Raw genomic sequence first — 10,414 nt, forward strand, 5'->3', positions numbered from 1 at the left:
TCTCTCTAAACCCAAGAAAAGTCAGAAGAGGAGAAAATAAAAGAAATGATTCTCCACAAAACGGCGTTCATGGCCGCTATTCTCTTATTCTTCTTCATAAACAGCTTTCCGCGTCCACAGCCGCGAAACGTCTGCTTGCGATACAAAGGACGCAGCAACAGCGACGCTGAGATTCTGCCAGGTGTCAGTTCCGATACTGGAGAGAGTAATGGATTTGATCGTACGGCTGACGTTAGCAGAGAAAGTTGCCTTGTTAGGGAACACTGCGGCGGCGATTTCACGGCTAGAAATCAAAGGGTACGAGACTAGAGTGGTGGTCCGAGGGTTTACACGGCGTTTCAAATATGGGTCCTGGTACTAGGTTCGGTGGGGTCTACCCTGCAGCCACCAGTTTCCCTCAAGTCATCACGACCGTTGCTTCCTCCAGTGTTCGGTGGGAATCTATCGGACGGGTCAGATCTTTTCTCTCTCTCTCTCTTATCCATTGGTTCAAAACAACAACGATCGAAGCTATTAAACACTTTTCACCGTGAAAATTACGTAAATAATAATGGTATTGAACTATTGATTATAGTACATAACAGGCGACGTTAATTTAGACAGCTAGACTAGACCATAGCCTCTGTTTATGATAATTAAGGGGTTTGTTCGCTTTTTTTTTCGATCAAATTATCGAACTTGGGTGAGGTGGGGTTCGTTTTTTTATGTAGAAAGTAGAATACTTTCAGTGGGACCGAAATATTCTCTTTTTCTTAAAATGTTACCAATAATATTTGGTTACTTTACTTTTATTATAGTGATTATAAGAATTAAAATGCAGAGATAACACAAGCCGAACATCGCTCCAAGAATCAAAATTATTGAAGCAGAGAGGCGACGGCAAAGACTAGAACAATAACGAAGCTTATAGAAGCAGAAACCTCCGTTGACGCTGCTGCGGCTGTGATTATGATCGGCGGTTTCGGCCTATTCGGAACGCATTCATTGCAAACCGGCGGTAACGGCGGCGGAAGTGGGAGCGGGCAGTGAGTACATGGTGGTGGTGGTGAAGGAGGTGGAGGAGGAGGTGGTGGAGAAGGTGGTGGCGGACAGAAAATCTCTAGCGGCGGCGGAGGAGGTGGTGGAAGCGGTGGAGGACAGAGTAACTCTAGCGGCGGTGGTGGAGGAGGCGGTGAAGGCGATGGCGGTGGTGGCTGATCACATGGATTCTCACATTCTAAGCACATTGCACATTCAATCTGCGTTTTCTCTAATGCTGCTATCCCCAATGCAACAGATTGTGATATTAAAAACAGAGTGAAGAAACAGAGATACAACTCCATTGATAGAAGAAGGAAGAGAGAAAATACTCAATGGTGGAAGAAGGAAGAGAGAAATGTTTGTGGCTTTAAAAAGAACTTGACTTTCTTTAAGAACCTTCAAAAGGAAGAACTTTGGAATCTGATACCAATTACATTTTACAGCTTTGATAAAGAACACAAACCTTTTTGGACCATGTAATAACTGTAATCCACAAAGTTCGAACCAAATATTCTCTTGATTTAGTGTTTCTAGAGTTTTTCTTTTGTTCAGTTTTGGAAGAACAAGTGAAGCTAATTGAAAAAGTTTATTTAGACAGTATTAGCATTTATTATCGTCTTTAGATTAAAACCACTCGCCTCTCATTTCTCTTAAGATTCTAGAATGAGGAAACGTTTCAGGATCGCCGCGTTCTGCGTTACGTTTGAATATCATCGTAGCTCTCATTAAAGACTCCTCCGCCGTGTCTAGCTGCTCCGGCAACCATCCGATCACATCTTTACCTGCCGCATACGCCGTTCCATCGGTGGCTTGCGTGATAGGTTTCCGAGTATCGGCGAATTCTATCTCCGCCAACGGAGACGCTTTGTGGTGTGCGTAAAATTCCTTGTCGCTCTCTGTTTCATCTTCTCTCCGCCTTTGCTCCTCCGATTCTCCGTCGTCTCTTGGCCACGATGAGTCAGGCGACGGCGGGGAGGTGGTGGCGGTGCTTCTTCTCCGTTTCTGTTGGAAATTGGGCTCCGACGGATGACCAACGGGAGTGCTCTCTAGCTTATGTGCGGTGGTGCGTGGAGATTTCGGCGGATTAAGCGGTTTCTCTTCTAAACTCGGCCGTGGAGTTTCGTCGACTATTTCTTCCGCTGCCGTCTTAGGGTTCGCTACATCATCCATACCCTGAAACATAATCGACCACACAAAGCAGAGCGTTTTTACTTTTTTAGCTTTGTATTTTTTGTTTAACATTTCCAAATCCACAACTAAATATACGATTTTGAAGTATACCACATCTAAATTTTCTCTTTCCAAATTCTCACACATTAAGAAAAGAAAAAAAATGAAATATCTATAGCACATCAAAAATTTCTCTATCCAAATTTTTACATACGACAAAAAGTTGATTTAAACATCTACAATTTCTCTCTACTGGTTTACCTTCAAGTCTGTAAATGTATATTAAAATGGATTTCATTAGTTACTAACTTAATAATTACGTGACATCAGGTTTTAGCTTCAGTTAAAACCGTAAACCATATGAGACCATTACAAGTAAGAACACAAATATACTACTGATTTTTTAAACCGTAGAAGATAATCGAGAAACAGGGAATTGTTTACTTCAGGGTCTGTGGGAAAAATAGCTGGATCAGCTCCATCGTTACCGGCATGAAGCTCTGGATCAGCGGTTCGGCCAGACGTCGATGATCCAAACGCTAACCGCCTTTGTAAGGTAGGTCGGACGCGGGAACGAGCCGCTGAAGCAAACGCTAATAATCGTGATTGCATCATCATCTCTTCTATTTCACAATGTTTTTTTTAGCGTTGATTAAAAGGAAGTAGTAGTGATTTCTATAAATTAGAACTTGATTTTTATAATCTCTACTCTAATGTGAGAGAGAGTGAGAGTGGTCGTGACACTTGTCGATGCACTGCCTCGTTGGTAATGACGTGGCAAATTTAGAATGACTAGAAAAGCTTAGAAGCTGCTCGGTGTCCTCAGATTTGTCTTTCCTATATTACAACATTCAAAGTTCAAAAATAGCATTTTATTTCGTATCTAGACATTATCGAACAAGAAAACTAATGCTTTCGATTTAAATCATTGAAAAATATCTAGTTGTCTGAAAGTACCAAATTTTATCTTATTTTTTACAATTTTAACTATGAATCACTGTATTAGAAACTTCTCAATACAAAAATTAAGAACTTCATTAAATGACCCATTTTTTATCTAAAGCATTTGTTGTGTAAGCATCTTAACCCCAATTTCATAAGAAACATAAGCATCAACGGACAAGAACTTAATCACCTCTTCATCAAGAACATCATTAGCCAAATCTCTCGGACAAAACTCCCTTTTCGGTCTCCACGAACAGAAACCCAACAGCTCACAAGCCATTGCCTTCAAGCTAAGCCTTGATCTCTCACCATAACTAAAAGGATAATTAACCTTTGCCAAATCACGTACATCAACTTTCTTAGCAATTACTCTGATTAGCCCGTCAAGACTCGCGACCGTTTTCGCTATACCGATCCCTACAAAAACAAATCTCTCATCGTCAAATAGATCACTAAGGCAATCTTTGAGGTTGGTAATTTGACTCATGTGAAGGAGCTGGAGTATAAGGCATTTCGTCTTGATGCATAACTGAAGAGTTGCGGTTTTGGCATCATCTTGAGGATGGGACTTGGAGTTTAGAGAGATGATCACCGTTGGATCTTCTCTGTATGCTGATAGTGCGGTGAGGATCCAGCTCTTGACTATGGAGACTTCATTTGTCACCGTCGTTTCTATGAGTATTTCATGAAATGGAATCAAATTTGTAGTTGTTACCATCGCTCACTATGAAATGGAGTTTTGCACAAGAATTACTTAGTTGTCTATCTTTATATAGGCAGGCCTAATTGTTTCGTCTATGTTCATCGATTTTTGTCGTTGGAAAAATCAAATTCGTCAATTTTCGAAAAGAATTTAATACTCTATATATAAATGAATGGGTCAAATGTGCAGTTAATACAACTAATTTCCAACTGATAGTTGATAGAAATAATTAAACACACAAATCAAATAATGTATTGAATAAGAAACAAAATTGAATACCTCCCACATACACACACATACATATATACTTCATTTTCCCTATTTTTTTCATTAATTAGTTGAAACACACTCACAAATAACAAAACAAAAATGAAGAAAAAGTAATAAGTAATGCCAAAAAATAAATTCGATCAAGAAAACCTCAAGATCGATCGATCCTTCGTCTGACCAAATTAATCAATTCACGAGACATTTCCAAATTTCCATGATCCAATCTCCATGCATGTAACTGATCTTAATTAGATACTCGATTCATTATTATTCCTTTGGCCTTGCAACGTTCAGTATAAACCTGATTTTGCATTTTCATTTGCTCATAGAATCTCACGATGAATTCCTCAGCCTTGATATCGATCATATCATCTCCTCCTTCAACATCGCTATAACATTCAACATCATCATCATCTTCCTCATAATGGCAATCCAAATCACGTAAAGACATAGCAGATCCATATCCCGAGATTCCGGAGGATGATGAAGAAGAAGCCGCCGTGAAAACCTCAATAGCCTCCGATAAACGATCCCCGGAACCATCATTATCATCATCATCATCATGGCCACCGTCTTGGCCTATCTCCGTCGCCGCAGGAGGAGCCGGAGGGAGCACGATTGTGTTTATAAATTTGGGCGATGGCATTATCGTAATTTCGGAATGGACTTTACGAACGGACTCAACCACTCGCCGCCAGAACCCGGTGTTGAAAGACTTTCTCCTCCGGCGACGACGGAGCATGAACATGACGACGGAGAACACGTGCATCCCACGTGATAACTTTTTCTTCTTCATGGTCTTGTTTATTTGCTCTATCTCTATTAGTTTATCACCATTCTGATATTTTGTTTCCATATTACCAAAAAAAAAATGGAACAAAATATCAGAAAGATGACGAGAAATTAAGGAAAATCAAAATTTTCTCCCTGGGTGAACAGGGAGAGAGATTTTGTTTTATTGTGAAAAAGATTTCGGGGGAGGAACTTTTATTGTGTGTAACGATCTCTCTATATAAGTGTTCTGTATTTAGGGTGTAAATGATAGTTATTGAAATATTGGGGGTTAAGTAACAACAAACTAGAATGTTTAGGAATTAAAAAGAAAGAGGGATATATATATTTTTTTTTTTGTCAACGAAAGAGGGATATTTAACGTCGTAACTAGAAACAGCGCGTTTTTTCTGCCGTCGTTTATGGGACGAAAAGAATTAAGAAAAGAAAAAGACAGCCTAAAACCAAACCAATTTAGTAAATATTGTGGCAGCTAATTTAGTTAACAAAATAAATCAGTGGTTCTAATTAGTAAAAACTGTGGTTGTAATTATGCCAATTCTTAAGCATAATATTTCACCGTAATTTTTATTCAAATACTTCTCAATCTGTAAGTTTGGTGGGAAAAAATCGTATAAAATAATTGAGCTATAGCTTATTTTGTGAAAAAAGGATAAAAACGACTAACCATAGACAAAGTCCTACAAAGTAAAAATGATTGACCCTAAGTTACTTGCACGAATAATATGCCACAAATTAAAACATGGTTCTATGGAATTTGCACTAAGTTTCATTTTCTCAAGCATTGTACGTATAACTGTATAAGATGCAAATGTACATCGACTATATGAATGTGGTTTCACATATAATATATTTCATTCAACATTTTAGTCTATATATTTTTCATTAATCACAGTGATCAGCAAAAAAAAAATGTGGATGGATGGTTCATTAAGATTTTTTTTTTTTTATTTGTTGACTAACTAACGTGACACTTATTTATAAATCTTGTTCACCATATTATATATTGTTTTTTTTTTAAATTACTATATTACTGTCTTTTTGTAGATTTGAACATATGAACCCAATTGAACAAAATCAAACCGTATATGAAGTTATGAATTATTATTCAATCATGGTTTTTAATAGAATTTAAATCCAACCACAATCCATTATTATTCAACTAATGATTCTAAATAATGTTTTAAAATCAAGTGTTATTAGTTCTTTTGATTGTAAATCATATTTAAGAGGTTTTAAAGTTTGGTGTTATTCAATAAAGATTTCAAATCTTTCATTAAAATCCAGTGTTATTCAAAACTAAATAATTTTTAAAATCTTTGTATATTAAGTCATTTCAAATCAATTCTAATAGAGTTTTATGAGTAAATTATTAGAATCAAAATCCAGTGTATATTGCAGAGATTTTAGAATCTAAATAAATGAATCCATCAAACTGATATCAATTTTTAAATCTAGAAGATTATAAAACATAGAAAATTCATTTCAAATTCATGATTGAATAACACCCCCTAAAAGTTTGTTGAATATAACCTGAATTATATATATGTTATTGAACTTTTTTTAATGTAATGACTTCAACTAAGCAAAAAGAAAAGCACACAACAAAATCCATGGTAGAACACGGTTGCGTGGAAAGTAAATTAGAAAAGAATAATTGAGACAGCCTAAGACATTATTCAACGGCAGCCCAACTAAACCAATCACTCCTTCTCCCTTAAGTCTTCAGCTTATTATACAAGTCGCTCTCTGGTTATTTCTACAATTATTATAATTGTTTCATTACGACGAAGTTTCTATTGTAAGTACGTAAGTCTCTCTATTATACTTGTACAATTATTAAACGCTTATTCACATTTTTTTGCAACACCGAACTCACAATCAGAGTCTTCATGAAAAGTAAAAACTATTTTTTTAAAAAACGACCATGATTCTTTAGTTCATTTGTTGTCAGAGGCTCATTATTTTTAGATAAGGGATAATAGGTTTAGTTGGATAACAAAAGCTAGTTAATACGGACCGATTCAAGCTAGGTCTAGTAACATAGGAGGACTAGCCATATTAGACCATCACCTCCAATTGCTAATTCTCTCCAATTGCACTCAAAATGTTCAACATTCGAAAGATAAACTATTTTGGAAAAATGCGTTCCACTTAATTCGTATAATTTTCTTATACAATGAATAATTCATTCAATAAGAAGAAAAATGCTTAGATAGTCCTAGTTTTGAGAGTAGAACCAAACCAATCAATATACATTTTTCTTTGATAAAAAGTTTTCTTCCAATAAAGTGTATAAAGTATAAAAACAATGCCTAAACTTACGCTTACGAAACAAACAAAACGGCTAAACAGCTCAGATATTGCCCGCGTACAGCCCGAGGGGTCCCACTTGAACTCCAGATTATGAAAATAAGTGTTGCTATTCTTTTTGTCCTTATAACAAATTTAATATATGTATTGTGAATCGCTCTCTATCTCTCTCTCTCCGCGTCGACAACTGCAAAAAGCTGCTTGCTTTGTATAAATACACGCATAAGTGTCCACAACTTCTCCCACACAATCACCTGAAGAACCAAAGCAGCCACACACACAAACACACCAAAAAACAGGGGCTTACCGGATCCATCTCAGATCTCGAACCAATCCACCAAAAAAAAGAAGTAATAATTCAAATTCATGGGGGAATCAAAGAAGAAAAGCAGATCAATCGCAACACAAAGAGCATGGAGTCTTGTAAGAATGGCTCTTCTATGGGGAAGAAAAGGTGGCATCTTTAAGAGATGGCACATGTTCGAGCTACGTCACTTGTTCTCCAAGCATCTCAAAGCCCTAGCTCATCCTAATAACGGCGCTGACAAAGAGAGCTATCTCTCACGTTACGGCGAAAAACAGCTCTCTTTCGACGAGACGCCGATCTTCAACGTTAAGATGCATCGTCCTGCATCCATGCGGTTCCTCTTGCCTTGCATTGCTCCTCCCGTTGACTTTGACTATGATTTCGAATTGGACGGTCAAGATGATACCGACGGTGTTAGATACTACGATGATTCTTCTTGCCACGAAATATGTGATCGTGCGGCCAAGGACGATCGTGAGGAGGAAGAAGAAGAAGAAGAAGATAAAGGTGTTGATGTGAGAGCAGAGGAGTTTATTGCTAACTTCTATGAGCAGATGAAATTGCAGAGGCAAATCTCTTATTTGCAATACAAAGAACGCAATGAAGTCGTATGAAAGTGTTTCAAGTCAATTCTCGCTTCTTTCTTTTTTTTTTTTTTTGTCAATTCTGGTGAAATAGAGAATTACGAGTGGAAAAAGTTAACAAAATAAGCCAGAAAAGACGGAATTTCAAGAAATCGTTCATTCATTCATTTTTTGCGTGATCTCTATGTAATCCACAATTTTACAATCAATTTTTCATAAAATATTTTTGGCCTGTATACAAAAAAGTTATTATCACCATTTCATCCACATGAATATTGTTTTATTACTCATAACAAAAGAATCTTAGTGTTTTGTTCCACTTCCACTTCTTTTCTTGTCTTAATTTCAATGACTGCACTTTTGTTATACTGAGAGATCATCATCACTTACGGGTTTGATGTAAGAACACTTCATAGGTAACCAACTTTAGGATTCCACTCCGCGATAAGCTGTTTTTGCAGTCTTGAGTTTCAAAAGCTAACAACTAAAAAACTAACTTCAGAAAGGTCAACCCAAAAGAAGCTTACATGTAAGAAAGAAAGATTAATCAAGTGAAGCTAGCTTATCTTCGTCAACATCAAAAGCTTTGCGAGCTTGTTTCAGCTCTTCTTGCATTGCCAAGAGTTCTCTACACCGGTTAAGTTTTGGCAAATCCTGCATAAATCCAAATCAAAGAACAGTCACACATAGAATACAAAACCGTAGACAGCCTCAGTCTTTGATAGTGAAAGTTACCTTGCGGATAAGATATAAGAAGTCGTCAACGAGTAGCCTTCCTCGCTTTGAGCCAATCTCTTGAGCCTTATGTGTCTGACACATTAATTAAGCATCTCTTTTCGGGTTAGCAGCTAATAATATATATATATATATATATATATATATATAGTTTCTCTCTACTTGTAATGTAAAAAAGATGAGAAACTCAATACCAAATCAGTGATGTATTCCACAACAATGTCTTCTACAAGCGCCACAGTCTCTGGAAGCGGCTACAGACAAGAGGAGGAGATAATTTCTGCGTTAGTTTGAGGGTTCAAAAACAGTAATTACTCAAACAAGATTCAGCAAGAATCATACCGCAAGATTTCTAAACAAGTTGGTTAGATAGGCATTTAAAGCCAAGATTATCTACCTCACTTGTTACTTGTACGCATCTATGAGTGATTCAGGTATATGGAAGAACATTGAACATTTCTATATGGTTCATATGAGCATGTAGCAAGAATTGAATGAAGATAGCTTACGTTCTGCTCGTCGCCAAATCCATACATCATATGCTGCACTGAAAACCATTAAAAAAAAGACCAAACTTAGCGGAAACACAGAATGAAGAATTCAGTTTCTGGCAAGAGAATGTTAGAAATTCACTTTACATTCTTTTTGAAAGAGCGTTTTACGCTTTTCCTGCGGCTGAGAAGTTCCCGCAGCTTTCGATTTGGACGATGACGCAGCCGTTGCTGGTGTGTTACTCATCTTCCTTCTTCTTCTTCTTCTTCTTTTTCTTCTTATTCTTCTTCCGATTATAAGAAGAGAGAGAGAGATAATTAGCGGAAATTCGATTCAGTCGAATACTAGTAACCCTAGGGGAAATTTTCAGAAAACAGATTAAATTCAAGTAGAAAAAGAAAAACCATGAGCCAGATTTGTTGATTCCTTCCGAAACCAAAACAAGAGAGATACCGCAATGTTGTATTCAGGCACCGTGAAATAGCCATGGGAGAGAAATCGACGATGGTTCTTTATCACAGTCATCGCCGTAATGGGTACAGATCGAAAATTCAAAAGGGGAAAACTGAGAACAGAAAGCTCACCGTGGATAGAATTAGCTTCGGCGTGCAGAGGTGGTGGTCGTGCGAAGACGATGATGAAATCGGAGAAACGGGAGAGATTTCGGTGATCTCCACAATTACATATTTATATGGAAAATACATTTTTTTTTCTTTTTTTTTCCAATCCTTTTAAACCCGACCCAGACACCAAACCGGAAATTTTGGGTCGGACCACGAGTTCAATGGATTGGACTGCGGGTTACTTAATTTATTAATCTCTTATTTTCAAGTAAGCTTTCGTTTATTGAAGTGAAGATAAACACATCCCAAAGATGCTACGACCATCATTGGGAACATAAATATGAAATGTCGAGCAAACAAAGAAGAGGAAACTAAGAACTTTGGTACTACGTTGTTGTTTGAAAATTGTTGTTTAGAATTAGTCTATTTTCATTACCAAGTCAAGAAATAAGAATCAGGAATGGCCCTACTTAACTACTTATATTAGGCATAACCTGCCCTGTCACGGAGAGGGTTTGCC

At 37.1% G+C, this 10,414-nt stretch overlaps 6 protein-coding genes across 8 annotated transcripts; 1 reads left to right on the forward strand and 5 right to left on the reverse strand.

Annotated features, from left to right (window-relative positions):
- On the reverse strand, positions 1-1,369 carry LOC112083874 (leucine-rich repeat extensin-like protein 6). The gene has a single exon (XM_024151964.1). It carries the CDS (start codon positions 1,320-1,322, stop codon positions 858-860), a length of 465 nt encoding a protein of 154 aa, XP_024007732.1. The 5' UTR covers positions 1,323-1,369; the 3' UTR covers positions 1-857.
- A 238-nt stretch (positions 1,370-1,607) lies between these two features.
- Positions 1,608-2,860, reverse strand: LOC18994589. Its single transcript, XM_006418251.2, has 2 exons — positions 2,635-2,860; positions 1,608-2,193 (listed from the first exon to the last, which is right to left on the reverse strand). The coding sequence occupies exons 1-2, from the start codon at positions 2,806-2,808 to the stop codon at positions 1,645-1,647; spliced, it is 723 nt and encodes a 240-aa protein (XP_006418314.1). The 5' UTR covers positions 2,809-2,860; the 3' UTR covers positions 1,608-1,644.
- A 387-nt stretch (positions 2,861-3,247) lies between these two features.
- On the reverse strand, positions 3,248-3,853 carry LOC18994590. The gene has a single exon (XM_006418252.1). The coding sequence runs from the start codon at positions 3,851-3,853 to the stop codon at positions 3,248-3,250; it is 606 nt and encodes a 201-aa protein (XP_006418315.1).
- Positions 3,854-4,164: 311 nt separating this feature from the next.
- LOC18994591 lies at positions 4,165-5,151 on the reverse strand. The gene has a single exon (XM_006418253.2). The coding sequence runs from the start codon at positions 4,962-4,964 to the stop codon at positions 4,353-4,355; it is 612 nt and encodes a 203-aa protein (XP_006418316.2). The 5' UTR covers positions 4,965-5,151; the 3' UTR covers positions 4,165-4,352.
- A 2,239-nt stretch (positions 5,152-7,390) lies between these two features.
- LOC18994592 lies at positions 7,391-8,221 on the forward strand. The gene has a single exon (XM_006418254.2). The coding sequence runs from the start codon at positions 7,580-7,582 to the stop codon at positions 8,132-8,134; it is 555 nt and encodes a 184-aa protein (XP_006418317.1). The 5' UTR covers positions 7,391-7,579; the 3' UTR covers positions 8,135-8,221.
- Positions 8,222-8,398: 177 nt separating this feature from the next.
- On the reverse strand, positions 8,399-10,030 carry LOC18994593 (transcription initiation factor TFIID subunit 13). Of its 3 annotated transcripts, XM_024153403.1 has the most exons (7): positions 9,916-10,030; positions 9,478-9,617; positions 9,349-9,386; positions 9,034-9,093; positions 8,840-8,914; positions 8,632-8,758; positions 8,426-8,553 (listed from the first exon to the last, which is right to left on the reverse strand). In XM_024153403.1, exons 2-6 carry the CDS (start codon positions 9,575-9,577, stop codon positions 8,648-8,650), a joined length of 384 nt encoding a protein of 127 aa, XP_024009171.1. In that variant the 5' UTR covers positions 9,578-9,617; positions 9,916-10,030; the 3' UTR covers positions 8,426-8,553; positions 8,632-8,647. The 3 variants fall into 3 exon arrangements, with proteins under 3 accessions (XP_024009170.1, XP_006418318.1, XP_024009171.1); XM_024153402.1 differs by having other exon boundaries at positions 8,399-8,758; positions 9,478-9,614; XM_006418255.2 differs by having other exon boundaries at positions 8,399-8,758.
- Between the last annotated feature and the right edge of the window lie 384 nt (positions 10,031-10,414).

The sequence above is a fragment of the Eutrema salsugineum genome, unplaced genomic scaffold (genome assembly GCF_000478725.1).
Source record: "Eutrema salsugineum unplaced genomic scaffold, Eutsalg1_0 scaffold_5, whole genome shotgun sequence".
Taxonomy (NCBI): Eukaryota; Viridiplantae; Streptophyta; class Magnoliopsida; order Brassicales; family Brassicaceae; genus Eutrema; species Eutrema salsugineum.